The sequence below is a fragment of the Phoxinus phoxinus genome (assembly GCF_949152265.1).
Source record: "Phoxinus phoxinus genome assembly, chromosome: 15".
Taxonomy (NCBI): Eukaryota; Metazoa; Chordata; class Actinopteri; order Cypriniformes; family Leuciscidae; genus Phoxinus; species Phoxinus phoxinus.
In genome coordinates this window covers 6,461,173-6,480,199 of record NC_136890.1, presented here as the reverse complement: position 1 = coordinate 6,480,199, position 19,027 = coordinate 6,461,173, and the positions used below count along the sequence as shown (strand labels likewise).

General features: G+C 37.3%; 2 protein-coding genes across 3 annotated transcripts in view; one reads left to right on the top strand and one right to left on the bottom strand.

The window, feature by feature from the left end:
• sypb (synaptophysin b) overlaps window positions 1-6,484 on the bottom strand; it is a 28,917-nt gene extending 22,433 nt beyond the window's left edge. Inside the window, exons 1-2 of one of the 2 annotated variants that reach the window (XM_079636860.1) lie at window positions 6,308-6,484; window positions 1,859-1,924 (exon numbers count right to left, since the gene is read on the bottom strand). In XM_079636860.1, coding sequence (XP_079492986.1) covers window positions 1,859-1,924; window positions 6,308-6,325 — 84 coding nt within the window. In that variant the 5' untranslated portion in view covers window positions 6,326-6,484. The remainder of the gene's footprint in view (window positions 1-1,858; window positions 1,925-6,307) is intronic. The other variant, XM_079636861.1, reaches the window with a different exon arrangement.
• A 1,169-nt stretch (window positions 6,485-7,653) lies between these two features.
• On the top strand, window positions 7,654-15,878 carry nfu1 (NFU1 iron-sulfur cluster scaffold homolog). Its single transcript, XM_079636433.1, has 8 exons — window positions 7,654-7,760; window positions 9,872-9,969; window positions 10,057-10,192; window positions 11,419-11,485; window positions 11,556-11,673; window positions 11,770-11,833; window positions 14,085-14,259; window positions 14,941-15,878. The coding sequence occupies exons 1-8, from the start codon at window positions 7,702-7,704 to the stop codon at window positions 14,980-14,982; spliced, it is 759 nt and encodes a 252-aa protein (XP_079492559.1). The 5' UTR covers window positions 7,654-7,701; the 3' UTR covers window positions 14,983-15,878.
• The last annotated feature ends 3,149 nt before the right edge of the window (window positions 15,879-19,027 follow it).

Genomic DNA, 19,027 nt, shown 5'->3' with positions numbered 1-19,027 from the left:
CGTGTAACGCAGTCACTAACCACTTTCGAGGGTTGAATTGTATATAAAATAAATACATTTTTCAATTGTAGTCTTTTAAAAATGCCTTTGAAATAATACACTAAGTGCAATGTAGTGTTGCTAAAAATCTAGATTTTTCGATACATATCAATACTGAAATATCTGAAACTCTTAGTTCTAATACTAATTTTCCGCAGAATAGATACACAATACCAGCTGCGCTTTCTCGCTCTCTCATTTCGCTCTCTCTTCCTCACTCACTCGTTTCATTTGCTCCAGATGAATGTTGTTGGTGTTACAGGGCTTGAATATCGGCCTGGGATTGTGCATAAATTTACTTATTCCCACAGATTTTGTTCTCACACCCAAAGTGTGCGCACATAAAGCCACCTCTCAGCACTAAATTGAGCTTATTGTGCTAGACAAATACACACAAAATAATGTCAAAATGCCGGTCTAGGCGAGTATTAATGTAAAAACAGTCAGTTATATTAAGTGAATGTAAACAGTTGAGAAAGAAAACGCATGTATAATGGATCCGTGCGTCAGCTCTTAAAGTGACAGCAGCCTAATATATCTGCTGCCAAATTATGAGATAATATAAAAAATATCTATATCGCATTTTTTCCCCATGGTATCGATGTCAGAATTGTGGCCAGTGAAAATGCTGAGTGGCTAGTAACTTCGAAAAACCACTAGCCACAGTGGCTGCTAAGCAAAAAAGCTAATGTCAAGCCCTGCTTACACCTCTAGAGATGCACCGATTGATCGGCTGGTGACCGGAATTGGCCGATTTTCACGTAATCGGACATGACCAGCGACCGGCCGGTCAGTATGCCGATTTTATGCCGGTCAAATGCACTCGGGCGCCACATGATTAACATAGCGCAACATCAGCATCACACGTGCACATGGAACGCACATGTAGGAAACCACGTGAATTACAGCCGTTTCACACCGCAAGCGTGAGCGGCGCATATTTTTTCTGCCGTGCATATTAATCAATGAGTGCGTTCACACCGGGAGCAGGAGCAGCGCGTGCTCACGCTCAAAAGTAAAAGCACACTTTTGATGGACAAAATAAATAGGATTTCACACAAAAAGTGCCCAAAATGCACAGAATTTGCATGTCTAGAAAAGAAAATGAAGACTCAAAAATATTTCTAGAAAATGTACCTATTTAAACTTGTTTTTATTATTCAATTTGGGAAAAAGTATATGATGTTTTATAAAAAAATCTATATCTATAAAATAAACATTTGTGTGGCTGTAAAGTAGTTATCGGCAGGTCAAACTCAATGAAAAATCGGAATCGACCTAGAAAATTGTAATCGGTGCATCTCTAACTACAAATCTATTTTACAACTTTAAACATGCACAAAAACACATATTATATATTTTCTAAAGATACTGGGGCACTTGAACATTTAGAATCTAAAGATCTGTAAATGACAGTCTTGATTTACCATCACTTGTCTTGTAAACTACCGTCAGGCTCCTCTCATTATGTAAGCAACAGCAGTGACTGTTCACACCCACACAAGCTGTGCACAATACCGTGTGTGTGTGTGTGTGTGTGTGTGTGTGTGTGTGTGTGTGTGTGTGTGTGTGTGTTGTGTGTTGTGTTGTGTTTACTGCCAGCTATAATTAAGAGCAACTAAACTAGATTCGCACTGCCTGTAGGAACTACCAGTGCTTTTGGTAGAATTACAGTTTTAAAAGTCGCAACCCCATCACATCTTTAAAGAGATGACCGTTTTTAGAAGGAAATAATATGAAGGAAAGAGAAAAGAAAAGGAGTTATGGATTAAAAATAGCAAGATAAAAACAACACACTGCATGAACTGTAGTTACTCACCCATTGTAAGACTTTAATGAATCCTAATGGCTGCTTGATGATTGTGAACTGCCCTGTGGCGACCAACTGAAAAACAAATTAACAGATAATGTCAATGACAAAAACTACTGCTATAAAGACCATCAAACCTGATATATCTATGTGTGAAAAAGAAGTAGAGCTTAGCATACTTAGAGAACCTGTTATGGAAATAATAGCAAACTGAGGCCCAGTTTTAAAGGGATAGTTCAGAGTAATTTCAACCTAGGGTCCTTTGCACCATGACCTCGAGCCAAACTTTTTTTTCCCCCTTGGTCAAACATTATTAAAGTTAGAGCTTATTTAGAGATATCAGCCGAATGGCTTAGTGCAGGCGCTAATGGATCCAAGTTTGTACCTCGTAAATTACCCCAATAATAATGCCCTTAATGGTACCAAACTTCTACAGTAGTACAAATAGGTTCTGTACGAGGCATTGGAAAGTTTGTAAGTACATCAGGAGTTTATTTAAATAACACTTGCCTGACGGCTCATGCTAACGCTAACCCGGACGTCGAGGTCACTTCTGTGATTTGGGAAAAGAACGTAAAAGTCCTGATATCTCTAAATAAGCTCTAACTTTAATAATGTTCGACCAAGGAAAAAAAAAAAGCTTCTTGGGGTGTTTAGCTCGAGGTCATGGTACAAAGGACCCTAGGTTGAAATTACTCTGAACCATCCCTTAAGATGAGTTTTGGTCAATCGGATCACAAGTGGACGACGCGATATACAGGTGTAAACAGTTTCTAAACAGTTTTGAGCTTGTCCACTTTTGACCACTTCCAGAAGTAGTCGAAAACGCATTGGACCAGATTGCTTTCGTGATGTAAACGCTCATGTGGTCGAAAGCATTCGAACAAACGACTGTCTTCTCTCCGCCTGCTGACCTCATGGATTCATTATGGGAAGAGCTCTAGCCAGACGGGATTTAAACTTTCTCGGCTGAAGATCCAAGTTTAGTTTGAAGATGAAAACCGTACCAAGCACAATGTTCTCTCGCCATTCCTGATTTCTAAGGGTGCTTTCACACCTGCCTTGTTTAGTTCGGTTAAATCGCACTAGAGTTCGTTTTCCGAATTGGTGCGGTTCGTTTGGGCAGGTGAGAATGCAGCAATCGCACTCGGGTGCGCACCAAAAGCGGACCAAACAAGCGTACCGAGACCTCCTAGGCGAGGTGGTCTCGGTACGCTTTCAAAGGAACTCTGGAGCGGTTCGTTTGTGGTGAGAACGTGATCCGACCTCGAACAGACTCAACTGCCAAATAACTGCGCATTTTTGGACTAAACCAGCTGCCGTAGTCAGCCGCGCTGTGCATTATGTCAATGTTTAGCAACATTAATGCATGCGTTGCCTCCTCCTGAAGTGACTCGCTGCGTGCATTAAATAAAACATTATTTTCAAGCCGCATTCTCACTTCATTCTCAAATGTTATTGTTTGCCTAAAGTGGTGTAGACAAACTAATATAATAAACTATGACCAGGGATACAATCAGCCCACAAAGTCATTTCTCCACAGTAAAAAGCGGCGTGTTGTCTGCCGGATTTTCCTCCTCTTTGTTTACTTCCGTCAGTTCTGTTGGATTTTTCCCGCACGTTAATACTGACAATCAAAGTGCAGTTATGAAAATACGTTCAAGACCCATCTGGCCAACGAATGATGTGGATGTTGTCACGTGACTGCATTTTGGTTCGTTTCATCAACTGATTCGGACCAGAGCAATCAGTGTGGTGTGAAAAGGAACCAAAACGCCTGAAAAATGCTACAAGGTATAATTTTTCTCCCTTGGTCCGGACCAAATGAACCGAACTACAGATGTGAAAGCACCCTAACACACACTCGCGGTGTGATCTTGCAGAAACGATAACTGCTGCTCTCCGCATGTTTTTACGTTGTCTCCAGGCGCGTTCATATGTTGCTCAAGCTTATTTTGTCCATTAGATCGAAAGATCTGAATAAACCCATACATTTTCATTCACCTGCCTCCCCTCTAAGACATCAGGGGCAGAAGTGGTTGAAAGTGGACGGATTAAAACACCAGGTGTAAACGGGAATATGTCTCTCTCGTCTACTAGTGATACGATTGGCCAAAACCCATCTCAATACCAAGTGTAAACAGAACCTGAATGTAATGTTTTCAGACATTTAATTGCAATTAAATGTAAATGTATTATAATTTTAAATAATATTAAATGCAATCAGTTGGTTAGGTTTATGCTGGTTTTCATGGAGTTCCCTGTGTTTTTGTTCTTGTTTCCTTTGTTCCCTGTGTTTCCTACCGCTCAAGTGTTACCATGGTAACCAATAATGTTTACCTGCCCCTCCTCATTATCTCCTTTGTATTTAAATTCTCAGTTTGGTTCTAGTTTTTGTCCAGCCTTGTCCAGCTTAACCACTGTTTAAAAAGCTGTTGCGTTTGTTCTTGTTATCCTGGATTATCGTTTTGGTTTTGGATAATAAAGTTAACATGGCTGTGATTATATCCACCACGCCTGCTTCTCCTCTGCCTTTGTATTTAAAGTCTATTTAAGTGTGAAAAAATGTATTGCTGGCGAAGGGAGGGTCAAGTCTATTTTGACTATAGATCTCAAAACTCCTCCGGTAGCCCCTTAAACAAAAAAACTAATTTGGTTTGAGTTGGACATACCAAAATAAATGCCAAAAATTCAACAGTATATTTTGGTCTAAAAGGTACATCTATTAATTAAGTTTTCTTCACGAAAAGAAATTAGTATTCGATTAACAAATTTTTAAAGATATTTTCATTATTTTTCTTCAATTTCTTTAACAAGATGGTTAGGTTGAGGACGGGCCAAGAGCCAATAAGTCTAACTGCTTGCTGCTTTATATTAAACGTATTATATTAGTGAACACAAAATGAAATAAGTTCACATAACTCATAAATATATATATATTTTAAATTGGCTTACTTCAATATTTGAGTTAACTTGTTGGGTCTCCTACTCAATTTGACTTGTCGTGGTATCAAACGTATTTATTCATTCACTTTTTTTTTTTTTTTACTTAATTCATAATGTATATTTCATTGATTTCACAGCTGACTTGAAGTACACTACAAGTGCACATACAACACAATTATCCTCACTGCTTTTTACAAGAGTATCTATCTTTGTATCTACTAACTACAGTATATATCTGCCTGTCTGCCTTTCTGTAGAATGTAGAGTATTTTCAGCTTATTACTTCTGAGCACAGAGTCACATATTTTTATGGATATTACATATTGTCTCCTTTCTCTGAATATATTTTTTGTCTCTCTCTTCATACACTCTAATAACCTGACTGTCCCTACCTACGTCAGTGATGACGACAGAGCAGCGTCCAAAGCGACCAATGGAGCGCACGTGCGAGGAGAGGGAGACTTTGCAAGCATTAGAATTAGTCAAAGCTGCTTATCTCAACGTTTCCTTTATGAAAGTGCAACTGGCGAGCATTTACAGGCTACAGGCCGATTTATTTGACTCGCACAGCGGGCATAAGGCCAGAGAGCACGCGAGTGAATGCGGCACACTGCAGACAATCGCACACTCGTTTCTCACTTTACACTTTAGTGCCCATGCAAATAATTTGCAATCTATAGTAATCCAGATTGTGATATCCCTGTTCTGTTATAATGTAATACGTGACAGACACTTTCTGAATAAATAGTATTCTGAAGTCCGATTCATTTGAGCGAATCGGTTCTCTCGAACTGTTTTATTTAACACGTTTGGGTTATAAAACGTATTTTGTGTTATATAGATTGTTTATCGTTCCAACATGTCACCCAAACATGTTTACTCCATAGACAGTATATAAGGTTTACTCCCACGTTCGTACAGTCAAATGATTTACGACCGTTATATGAATCGGTTCGTTCGAATCACTCAAAAGAACCGGTTTAAAAGACGATTCGTTCGCGAATTGCACATCAACGTAAATACAGATAAATAACCCGTGGACGGCTCATGTCCTTTTATGTCTCATATCAACGGGGGGAAATTACAATGAAGACTTTAAGTTATTTGATCAGCCAGTTTGAATCATATAGCAGCTAGCTCCCCGTTTGAAAATAGTTGCGCAGTTCAGTCATTCATAAATAATATATATCCCGACCCATAGTATAAAATACCACAGTCGCAAAGCACTGCTTGTACACTATTGTTTATTTATCGGTTTTACGCGAATAGTCTTGAATTGCTAACGGTTTTCCGTGGTGTTTTATTTGGTTGCATCCAACAGAGATGTCGTCTGTAGGTATTTTCTTGTCCTGGTATTAAGTCATTAATTTAAACTCCGTTTTATCCGTCCAGTTAAAATCAATGTTAGTCAGTCAAATAACAGTTTGCCTTTAGGCCTATACGCGAATAAGCGTGGGGACTTTGCAGTACATGAGTATTTATTAGATGAATAGCTGTGATTGAATGCCTTACCTGGTTGACAACATCCATCTCGGTCCCCTTGTCGCTGATAAGAGGATCAGACGAGTGGAGACATCCGGGTCACAGCACTGATGACACCCGCTCGCGCGCTCGGGTTAATACATCTATCGGCCAAGCCATGCTGTCTGAGGGAATGCGCTTCTTTCACAGATGCACTCCTATCACTCTGTAGTACTGCTTTCATATAATGGGTTATAATTCAATAACTAATTTATTCATTATTATGAATAATAATATTTGATAAATAACCAAAACAAAATATAATAATAAATAACAAAAATAATCCATAATTATGTATTATAATAAATTTAAAAAAAATATTTGATCAGACACACAGTGATCTTGTGCAAATCAATACACGTTATTTGCTTATACTTACTGTTCCCCACTTAGTGTACGAAATTAAATGCCCATTTTCACCACCATTCAGGATTATTTATTTTTACTTTTTTGTCTTTTCAATCATTCGTTCGTTCGTTCGTTCGTTCGTTCGTTCGTTCATTCATTCATTCATTCATTCATTCATTCATTCATTCATTCATTATTTATTTATTTATTTATTGCTCGACACAAGCAAAAAAGTACCACTAGACATGCAACACAAATACAATACATAATATAAATCATATATATATATATATATATATATATATATATATATATGTGTGTATATATATAATACATTTAAAAACAATAAATAAATATATATAAAATAATAATCATAATTAATAATAAGGGATTTAAGTGAATAAAACTAAATATAACTAGAATTGATTTAATTATTTATTTAATTAACTTTTTGCAAATATTATTTTAATTTAAAAAAATTACAGCATTTTAATCGTATGCATAATTACACGATTTTGCATTACATTTTGAAATACATGAATCAGTTAAATAATATAAATTATTTATTTATTTCTAAATGGCTACATTTGATAAACAAGTTGGGTAGTTTTCTCTGCACCGGCTCCTTGATTGCTTGCTTGATACAGAGCAAATTTAACACCCTTAAAAAAGTATAATTATTTAACCCAGTACCCGAACATTAATGTTTTTTTTGTTTGTGTTTAATTAAATAACAGGTTCCTGTGGCAAGAATCTTTGGGGCAGCTGAGACAGAAAACTTATTTCTGGCATATGTCTGTTGTTGAAAATTGTAGCCTCTTTATTTTCAATACCAAAAATATATAAAACCAACATGGATATTCAAAGAGATTTAACAACATTTTTACAAGATTTTATATATATATATCGATTTAAATAGTCTTTTTTAAATGTTTTTTTATTTTATTATAAGCGGACAGAAACCCCGTCTGATTTCCGCCCCGCATTAAATCCAGGAAGTGACGTAACAGAGTTTTCGTGCCCTGCCCCTCACGAGCATGGCCGCTTACAGGAGATTCGGGGTTGGAAGGAATTTAGCTGTTCTTCTAACGAGATCGTGAGTCGTTCATGCGTTCACACTACGCTTTTTACTATACGTTCCTATGTCCGTGAGAAGTTGTAAGTGATGTCTTTCAGATTGCTTAGAGTCGGGGGAAGCCTTTGAGCTTTTAAGAGTTTCATAATATTTTTCAGTGTCACTGACAAGGTCTGAGTGACGCAGATGCAGGGTACTTACTTATTGGAGTAATAATGTCATGAATATTCATAAGTTAACACGTTGTTATCACCACCGTTATTCACTTTTGGTTATATATATTTGTACTTTTCGATACTAATTTATGGCATAGTTAATGCAAAAGCTAGTTACTTCAATGCTCTCGTTACAAAAAATTACCTCGGTGATCGGTGAACATAACCGCCATCAAAATATATTTTTACCACAGCAATGGCTGAAACCATAAAAACACCGTAATAACGAGATCTTCTTCAAACGTAGAACCTTGTTGTCATGCTAAGTTACCATAGTTTTATTCTAGTTCTAACAATAACTGTAGTAATTTGTCAGAAACTGTCTACCATTAACAACAAAAACAAAACAACAATAATATATTCTATTATATTAATATGGTATCACACAATACTAATATTGCACAATACTAATATTATATAATGTTATGCTAATATAATATTACAATAATTATTTTTGAGAGGGCACTTTATATGTTATTGTTGATGTTTTAGTAAGGCTAATCAGGAAAATGTCAATATCTGTGGAGTTGCTGTTGAAGTACAATAATCTACAAATAATTTTCTGTGCTCAAAGTAGTGTTGTCAAAAATATCGATATTTCGATAAATATCGATACTGAAATATCTGAACGGTACCAATACTAATTTCCCGAAGTATCGATACTAGCCGAGCGGTCACTTTCACTTTCACTTCTCTCCAAAGGCGCGTTGACAAACACCACACGTGACGCACTCGTCTCATTCGCTCTGGTTAAATAGCAAGTGAAGTGAATGGAAAGATGGCGAGGGCGGCGCCCCCGCGACCGGCTTTGGTTGATTGATAAAGAACACCGCGAGCGGGCATGTCGGAGATTAGCGCGGACACGCGCTTTACACTGCGAGCGGGTATGTCAGAGAATAGCGCAGACACGCGCTTCACACTGCGAGCGGGCATGTCGGAGAATAGCGCAGACACGCGCTTCACACCGCGAGCGGGCATGTCGGAGAATAGCGCAGATACGCGCTTCACACTGCGAGCGGGCTGCGGGCACCCAAAAGATTGTTTGACAATCAATAATCCCTCACATCACTCATTTTTTAAAATTATTTTATAGGTGAAAACAGACTTAAGGAACAGGCTTCCAGGGGTACCATTTAGCAAGCATAGGCTACGCTTAGCATCAGGGGTGTTTGTTGTTTGGACAGACCTTTCCCCACTGCTAAAAAAATCCTAAAGGAAACACTGTAACTCTTCTCATTTTAACTTTTCTGAAACATAAACCTAGATGGCCTAGTATTGTTGTTGAAATGAGTCTGTGTTGTCTCGTTTTTTCACCGTAATTCTTAGTTAACATAATCTGACTGAGGAATCAGTAAATATTTTAACTGTGGTCAAATGTAAATTAACTTGTGCCTATTTAACTTTATTCAGAAAATTATTATTTAATTCTGCAATTTGCCTTCATTAGCGATTATCATCAATTTGATTACACAGATATTAATTAAACTAAACAGCTAGACAATGGCATCTCTGAATTCAATAATGAAATGCCTTTAACTGAAAATGTAATGTTTAATCTTATTATTATTACTGACACTCTATCCTCCAATTTGATACTGTTAAATGCTTTTTTGTTACAGTAGGCTATATTTTAATCTTTGATACCAGTAGGCTAGGTTATACAAATACAACGGGTCAGGTTACCCCTGGTCCAATTAAAAAATATTAACAAGAACTCAGGACATTTTTGTTCATGTAAAATATACCTCATTGTCATGTTCTAGACTTGTTATATTTAGCTTTAAATAAAAAAAAATCCCCTTAATATAGTGGCAGTTTTTCTCTCTGTGGTATCGAAAATGGTATCGAATATCGATATTTTTCAAGGTATCGTATCGAAGTTAGAAATTCTAGTATCGTGACAACACTAGCTCAAAGGCATCCTGTGTGCAGTTACCATGGAGCAGGGCTACACAGACCCTCTCTTCACAGAGTGGGCAGAAGGCAGATTCCACAGCAAACAACCACTATGTTTAGTAAGTATTACCAATATTCAGGTTTGCACGTCGTTATGATAAAGTGTTTTGTTGGAATGGATCATAACGCTTCTTTCATCTCATCAGTCAGAAACATGTTTATTCAGACCCAAGACACTCCAAACCCAAACAGCCTGAAGTTTCTCCCCGGCCGCTTGGTGATGGAGTCGGGGACTATGGATTTCGCTGGACCCAGAGAGGCTTATTGTTCACCCTTGGCAAGGTGGAGTTTGTATTTTTACACCGTCTGAACACTTTTTGCACTGTATTTTGTTTTCTGAAGACTGAGCTAATTGCTTATGCAATGCACTATCAATCATTATTCATAGTAATCTATAGGAGTAAAAATCGTCATTTTGCGTCATCTGAGGCTTTTTTGGCCAGATGCTAAACACTACAGCCAGTAGAAGGCGCTAGATCCGCATGTTTTCAGCCCGCCCATAGAGGGGGGGATCTCACTCACAGAATGTACAAATAGTGTCAGCCATCTTTTATTTGGAAGCTAAGCTAACAGGCTCTTGTTCTGTGGAGAAAGCTGAGTAGTAGGGGTTACCATCCTCTTTTTCCCGGACATGTCCGGCCGTCGAGATCGTCCAACTTTTGCTTTCTGCGGGCACCATTCATTGTTTACATGCACACCTTTTGTTAAAATGTATTTTGATTGGTGAATCTGAATGTAGTGTTTACATGAACGCTAAACAAGTGATCGGTTGATGTGGGTTTTAACATTGCTAAGAAAATTCCCGCTCCTTCATGAGAGATACGAGACCGGTGCGTCTCACAGGTGCCGCTCATCAGTAATCACGCCACCGGCCTCGCGTCGTTCTCCCGCGGCCGTCAGTCTCGTCCTGCTCGCCACAGTAAACATGATGGATGAAACATGAATCCCGGACATTTTTGCTGATCTCGAAATCCCGGGCAGACTCGTCATGGAGACTCACTTACTAGCCTAGCCTTGTTGTTTACCTGCGCTCTCTCTCTCTCCCGCGTGGCTTGTGAGTGGCCTCGTAGGACAGATAAGCAAGTGCATTCTGGGAGTTGTTGTCTTTCATCCACATGAGCCACAAATACATTTTCTAGACTGGCTTTTCTCAGTCTAGGCTCCAAATTCAAAAATAATTTCACATTTCTACTAAATGACCCATTTTAAATACACATTCATCTTTCCAGAGGTGAAGTATCCCTTTAAAGTAGAAAATATGATGCTTCTGAAAAAAAGTTATAATAAATATAATTATCATTAATGGTCATGATATAATTATATTGAGAATTGACACATGAACTTGACTAGTTGGTGCAAGCACCACTAATGATTGATATCTGATTTCTCAGGACACCTATTTGAGTGTCAGGCTGTTGGCTTTATTTTATGTGTGGTATTCCAAAAAATTGTCTCTGTCAGAGCCTGAAGGGAATCCTGCCTGTGCTGATGCTGTTTTCATTCCTCAGACAGTTGTTCAGAATTGAAGGAGTCAAGAGTGTCTTCTTCGGCCCTGACTTCATAACCATTACTAAGGTAAACTACCAGCCCTGTTAAACACTCTTTTAATTGAACTTTTAAGCATTACATGTCTTTTTTCGTTCAGACTGATGGCGAAACGCAGTGGAAGGTCCTCAAACCAGACGTCTTCGCTACCATTATGGACTTCTTCACCTCTGGACTTCCTGTTGTCAATGAGGCAGATGCTCCCCGTGCCGACACAGGTTGAACATTACCTTCTCTTCTTTTCTTCTCATGCTTGTTATCTTGACGTCATCACTAAATTCTTTCCACATTTTGCACATGTCGTACTCCTGCAGCTCCTTCGGAGGATGATGACGAGGTGGTGGCCATGATTAAAGAATTACTGGACACACGCATAAGGTACCACAGTACATTTCTGCACTTTTGAGATTAGATTCAATGCAGCCTTCAAGTTCAATTCAGTTCAAGTTTATTTTTATAGCGCTATCCACAATACATATTGTTTCAAAGCAGCTTTACAGAAAATGCTTTTTTCAGTGTTACAATTTAGAAAGTGTTCAGTCAGCAGCCAGAGATGAGTGTGTGAAAGTTATGTCCATACGGCTAAAATACACTGCCAGGCCAACAAAAAATAAGAAAAATACACTATTTGGATTTAAATAGGCAAATGCTTAAGAGTCTATGATTGGATCATTATTGCAGTGATTATTATGTTTCTAGCATGTTATATGTTTGGCAATAGTGGCAGAGTGTGTAGCTTTTCATTTCTGAAACATCCATGTAGGAAGACGCATCATGGCCATATTCCAGGATGACAATGTGCAGATTAATCAGGCTCAGATTGTGAAAGAATGGTTGTGAGGATCATGAAGAATCATTTTCACACATGAATCGGCTCCTCTGAGTCCAGATTAAACTCATTGAAAGTGTTTGGGATGTGCTGGAGGAGACTTTGCAGAGTGCTGGACTCTTGCGTTTCCACTGTCGGGCCAGAGACGGGCCGTGCTAGTGCATGCCAGGGCCAGCCGCGTTTCCACTGTCACTGCCGGGGCTTACTCGGAGCCAACGGCCAGGATTTCTGGCCCGTCGAATACCTTGGGCAAAAGCAGGCCAGCTCGGGCTAGAGGAGTGGTTACGAACAGAGGCAGCGAGTCGGGAGACAGGAGCGCCGGATGATTCTGTCAGCATTAAAGACTTTTAAAATAATTTAACTCACTTTCATGTTTGAATGCCTTCTGTTTGTGATCCGATGTGGAATCTGATCACCGTATAAGGTAGAAATATTTATACGCGATGCAAAAGATGCGCGCTTACCATTACCATAGTAAACATAGTAAACGCTTGAAGATACGCATAGTAAAAAAACATGGTGAACGCTTGAAGAAATCAGACCAATCATAAAGGCTATCAATCATGTTTTTATTTTATCTGTCAGTTCTCTTTATACCGGACTATCATAAAATAAAGCAACTTTTTTTCCGGGAGCTTCCTCTGTTTCTCGGACTGAAAATATCTGTAGCCTACTGAGAGTCGAGAGAGTGCTAAAGCTCCTCAGGTCGTATTTTTGGTGGCACATATTTCTAGAAATGATCATTCTTTCTAAATATGATGTAAATATGTCCTATAACCAAATAAACAGAAACAGACACGACTGAAGAAATGTGTCCTCTTTCTTTTGTGAAACTTAACGGTAATTTATTTCTGTGTGACTAATGTGCAATTTTGACATACATTAATTCATTATGATCAATTTATCACTTTTTATTGTAAACCTGTGGTAAAACATCGATGCTTGGGTTTTAAATATTCAAGTAAACAACAAAAATGCCAGCAAACGGTTGCTTTTATCATGTTTGTTTTGCGATACACGCTGTTTCCAGTGATTTCTTTCTGATAAAACTTTCATTTGTTGGTGAAATGATGTTAGTGGGACGTTGTTCCAGAGAGGTGTGTTACGGGCGTGTTTTAGTGAAGCGCTGTGGAGCTTCTGGCCCGAACGCGGCTATTGACAGTACAAGATCTGGACCAAACATTTATTTCCACCAAGAGTTTTAAATTTTTGCATGCTATATTGTTTAACATTTTAAATTGTACTCATATTTCGCAAGTTTTTTTTTTTACTTTATATTTTATAAATGCAGCTTTGGTGAGCATAAAAGACTTTCAAAAACATTAAGAAATCAGTAACACTTTAGTTTAGGGTCCAATCTCACTATTAACTAGTTGCTTATTAGCATGCATATTGGCTGTTTATTAGTACTTATAAAGCACATATTAATGCCTTAATCTGCATGTCCTTATTCTACTTTCCTAATCCTACCCAATACCTAACAACTACCTCACTAAATAATTATAAACAGTAATTAGGAGTTTATTGAGGCAAAATGTGTAGTTAATAGTTAGTTAATATTGAGAATTGGACCTTGATCTAAAGTGTGACCAAGAAATCATACAAACCCCTAACTTTTGAACGTCAGTGTAATAATTCTGAACCGTTTCATTCTAAACAGGACATTTGGACTCTACAGGAATAAACTAAATGTATTGCTGCAATCAACACTTATTTTTAATCGCATAAGTCGTAATAATAATAATAATAATGTTCTTAATTCGGCAACTTTCTTTCCTCTATCTGCATGTCTTGCGTCAGGCCCACGGTGCAGGAGGACGGCGGTGACGTGTTGTATCATGGTTTTGAGGACGGTATTGTGAAGCTGAAGCTGCAGGGTTCCTGCACTAGCTGTCCCAGCTCCATCGTCACGCTGAAGAGTGGCATCCAGAACATGCTGCAGTTCTACGTCCCCGAGGTGGAAGGAGTTGAGCAGGTGAGGAGTTAAAGACTATTCTCAACACATTTTCTTAAAGAGCCCCTATTATGCTATTTAAAGGTTCATATTTTGTTTTGGAGGTCTCCTACAATAAGTTCACATGCATCAAAGCTCAACAAACACTTTCTCATACTATACACTGCAGCATCAGCTCCTTTCTCACAGTGTCTAAAACGGTTCGATAAAGGATTCAGTCTCTCTTAACCCCTTCTTTCCGAGAGCTGCTCTGCTCTGATTGGTCAGATGTGCCAGTCTGTTGTGATTGGTCTACCACAGCACATGTCGGAAACGTAACACCCATTACCATATATGAATTTCAGCTCCAGATCTTCCTCAACGCTTGTATACAGAGTTATACAAACCGTAACAATGGTGTCGTTGTTCACAGGCAGCCAATGGAGACCATAGGCTGGCATTATGCTAATTTGTTATAAACCGTAGGTTCATGCAGAAAGTGAGACTGGAATTACTGACATCTCGTTTCAGGGAGTTCCGAATCCATTCTTTCTTTTCGGAGACAATACCTCCATTTATCGTTACACACTGCGTGCATGAAAGGTTATATCTGAAAAAGCATAATATGGGCACTTTAAAACAAAAAGATGCGCCCTATTAATTCCTTCACACCAAGTACAATGTCAGTTTCTCAGCTAATCTGCTGTCCCTTTAATCTTGTAGGTGAAAGAAGAGGATGTGGGTGTTGAAAAGGGTGTCCTCTGATGTCATTCCTTTCTCCATAATAAATTACCCAGCACCCCCCTTTCCCTTCAGTGTCCAATCATGTAGAAGGAGCTTTGAGTTTACTAGAGACAGTTACACCGCTGTAAGGACAATGGACAACTTTAAACATATATATATATATATATATATACGCTACAGACATATATAAAGGCATCAAAGTATGCAGTGTTTTTGGACCGTGTTTGGTCGGTGCCGTTACAGTTTTTGGGTTGGTCGCCCATAATATTTTAAAGATTGTCACTCAATGCACTGGCTAAAACAAACATCTGAATTTTATGTATATGGGAACAAATTACATGCAATATAATACAGATGTAGATATTGTGATAAGAAATCTACTGGTTTCATGCTAAATAGATTCTATATGGATTTTGTCATGGTTTTATTAGTTATTTAATAGAGATTCAGTTTAATAGAGTGATACGCTATAAATGAAAAAATAAGAAATACATTTCAATCACCATTAGCTTGTATTGCTCTTTTGTCAGTGGTGTTGAACCACTTTCATTTAAAGATGAATTGCTTGTATTTTTTATTTGTCATTCAGATAAGTTCGTCTGCTAAACAAATAAATATAAATGTACATTATGTTCATATTAAAAAACTACATTTTCAAAGGCATTTTGATTTCATAGATAAAATGTTACATGTACAAACTATTTGGTCTGTGGCTACCCTTTTGTAGAGGATCAAATTTGTAAATATTAAAAAATAAAGAAATAAAACAGGAAATATGAATGATAAATAAATCACCACTTCAATGCTGCTCTCATAGGTGATTGTTATTTGTGTTGCATAGCAACGTGAAGAGACTATATCCTCTATAGGAGGGATGACACTTAATGAATTGACTTATTAAAAGAATGCTTGAACAGAAATGTGTGTCCTTGATATTTGTATTATTTAGTAACTGTTTTATATTTGCCTTGAATGCATGTTAAAATATATGTAGATAAAAAAAATAGACATTATAATAATAATAATAATGATCATAAAATAATGTATTATTTTGAACTCCAAACTTTTTTTTGAGGCCAATAACTATAAAACATGATAGTCTAGTATAATGGATTTGTATTTATTTCCTTATTTGTTTGTAAAATAAGCAAAATTGCAGTTTTAATTGTCTGAAAAAGAGTAGATTTGACATTTTGATAACTCTGCAATCCAAGCAGAAAAAAGTAATTGTACCCAAACCCATATCAAATATTATTTATTATAAAACTTCACTGTAATAATTGCTAGTGTCCAATTATATATTTGGATTAAGAACCGAGATGACCAAGAAGATGAATATGATATGTATGTTATTGCAGTCCTCACCTTCAGGGGGCGCTAGAGACTTACACAAACCGCTGAAATAATCCTCGGGTCATTCACAGACTGATTGAGAGTCCCATCACCTTCAGGATAATTGACATTTGCTGCACCCATAAGCGTGAAAAAAATCAATCATACGCATTCCTTTACTACAGTGGACTCGAGCCAAACGCACATGCAATTTTTTTTTTGTCCGATTTTCATTCTAAGGATGTTAATCTTGATAATACGGTATTATTACTTTGTCTTCTGGGTAAATTTCATCTTCACAAAGCCAGAAACATGCACTGTAATCCCAGTTTTAGATTGTCCTCCTCTGATATAAACTCCCTTTTTACTTCCTTTGATAAAATGTAAAATCCTTTGAACACAAAGGCTTCGGAAACGTATCATCCGTGAGTCTGTTGTGAGGAACCTTTAATTTTTCACGATGACAGAATGTTATATTGTCTGATGTCTGATTGAAGAACTTCAATTCATAAGGGGTGTGTCCCAATACTTTTGTCCATAGTGTATATAAATATATACATTTTCTGCTGATAGTCTATCTGTGCATGGTGCAATAGAGCCCTTAAGCAAAATAAAAAAAAATAAAAAGTTAAAATAATTGTAAAGCTATTATTACTCTCTTTGCGAACACAAAATATATTTTTGTCCCTATAATGAGTCAGTGGGGTCTAAACCAACACAACATTGTTCCCCAGGGGTGTTCGAACTAGTGTTTTCACGATATTGGAATTTCCAACTTTGATACCTTGCAAAATATCGATATTCGATGCCACAGGGAAAACTGCTAAAAATATATCATAATGTTTTGTTTAAAATGTTTTTATTAGGGAGTCAAACCATTTGACAATCACTCACTGTAAAAAAAATATTTTCATGATTTGTTATCACAACTTTTTATATTTTGTCAAATCAACTTTGATAACTAATGTGTGAAGATAACATACTATTTTGAGTTTCTGTTTATTAAACCATTCTTTTTCATTGTATTAACTCAAATTTTTAATTACAACAAACTCAATTTTAAGGCAACAAGGTAACTTGCTTTTTTAAGTTAAACCAACTTTTTTTACAGTGTTGTTACATCGCTTTTTATGATTACTCATTATAAACATAAGAGACAAAGAAAATAATAAAATAAAAACAAAAAGCAAAACACAATAAACAGGAAAGGAAGAACAATTCCCATTACCACCCACCCTACTGTAAGTCATATCACACTAATGGGACAATCAGTGCAACACACTTAGCCTACTTAAACACGCCAGCTTATCGAGGTAGTGGAGAAGGGAAGACCAAATCTTATCAAACTGGTCCAGTCTGTTTGATAAAGAAAAATGAATTCTTTCCAGATGTAATAACCTAACCATTTGTCCAACCACATTTTAACAGTATAGGGACTTTGATGTTGTCCATAAGACAACAACTGTTGTTGAGATTTTTGATAAGTAATGTTATCTGAGAATCCAAATATCACCACAAGTGGATCTGGCTCTAATTCAACATGTAATATTTCTGACAGAGTTTGAAATATAGGCTATTAGTTCAGAATGGAGTTAACTTAGAGCAAAGAGCATAACTATGCAAGAGTGTGGCTTCCTCTGTCTGACATCTATCACATATTGGGGGAAACATCTGAAAAAATGATATGCAGCTTTGTTTTAGAGTAATGAAGTCGATAAATAATCTTACACAGGGTTCGAATTACAAAATGGCTTTCGGGGGAGCCCTATTTTCCGATCATCCATGACTGACTTTAACGCTTTTGGTGCATGTTCGGGCATTTAAAACAATAGGTTTACAGTAAACCTATTGTTTACATTGGATAAGGCAATGCCGAGAATTAACAGAGCATTTATGAATATTCTCTAATGCATTAACCCACAACTCATCACTTATCTCCTCCCCCATTTCCTGCTCCCATTGTAATCTTATAGCTACGTATATATAATAATATAGATGGAGTTGTGGATAGTAAAGAGTTATAGAGTAGAGAAATCAAGTAACCCCACATCCAAGCCCTAAAAGTTCATCAATCTTAGCAGAAGAAGCCCCATCAAGACAAGGCAAATGCTTTCTTACATAGTCCCTGAGCAGCAAATATCGGGAAAAAGACGTATTTTTCCTGCAGCTGACTAAAGGAGACAAGAACCATCAAGGAATAGGTATATCTCATAATGTTTTGATCATTTGTGTTATTTTGTTGCAATAGCAGCACACAGCACAAGAGGCTTTATTTGAATCAATTAACTAATTTGATTCAAATAAAGCCTCCTTCTGCCACTTTAAAAGCTTAAGCACCGATCCAATATAATGTTACACATTTCATTTCTCAACTATAAAAAAAACCCCAGCTCCATTTACCTGAATACTCGGCAAAACGGGTATTTTGGACATCATTTTGTATGTATTTGACCGTATGCGATAAAGCCACGGAAAAAAAGTCAATTTGATACCAAATAGATCAGTGCAGGTTTTGGTGTGAGGCGAGCACAAAACCTGCAGGAATTATTCAATCGTGAACTTGAATGAGACAAGTGATGGTGCGTGTCCACTGGCGCAGAGCGAGTGTTTTCAATTAATTTTCAATTAAAACCTATTAATTAATCGCTTGGGCATGAGCATGAAGCTCAACTTATAGTTGTGAATAGGAATGAATTGAAAACGCTTGCTCTGCTCCGCTCGCTTCGCGCCATTA

Excerpts from the sequence above, each read along its gene's own strand:
- nfu1 (XM_079636433.1), top strand. The coding sequence starts at position 7,702 with ATGGCCGCTTACAGGAGATTCGGGGTTGGAAGGAATTTAGCTGTTCTT. Across the intron at positions 10,193-11,418 it reads TATTGTTCACCCTTGGCAAG|ACAGTTGTTCAGAATTGAAG; the intron begins GTGGAGTTTGTA and ends TTCATTCCTCAG. Across the intron at positions 11,486-11,555 it reads ACTTCATAACCATTACTAAG|ACTGATGGCGAAACGCAGTG; the intron begins GTAAACTACCAG and ends TTTTTCGTTCAG.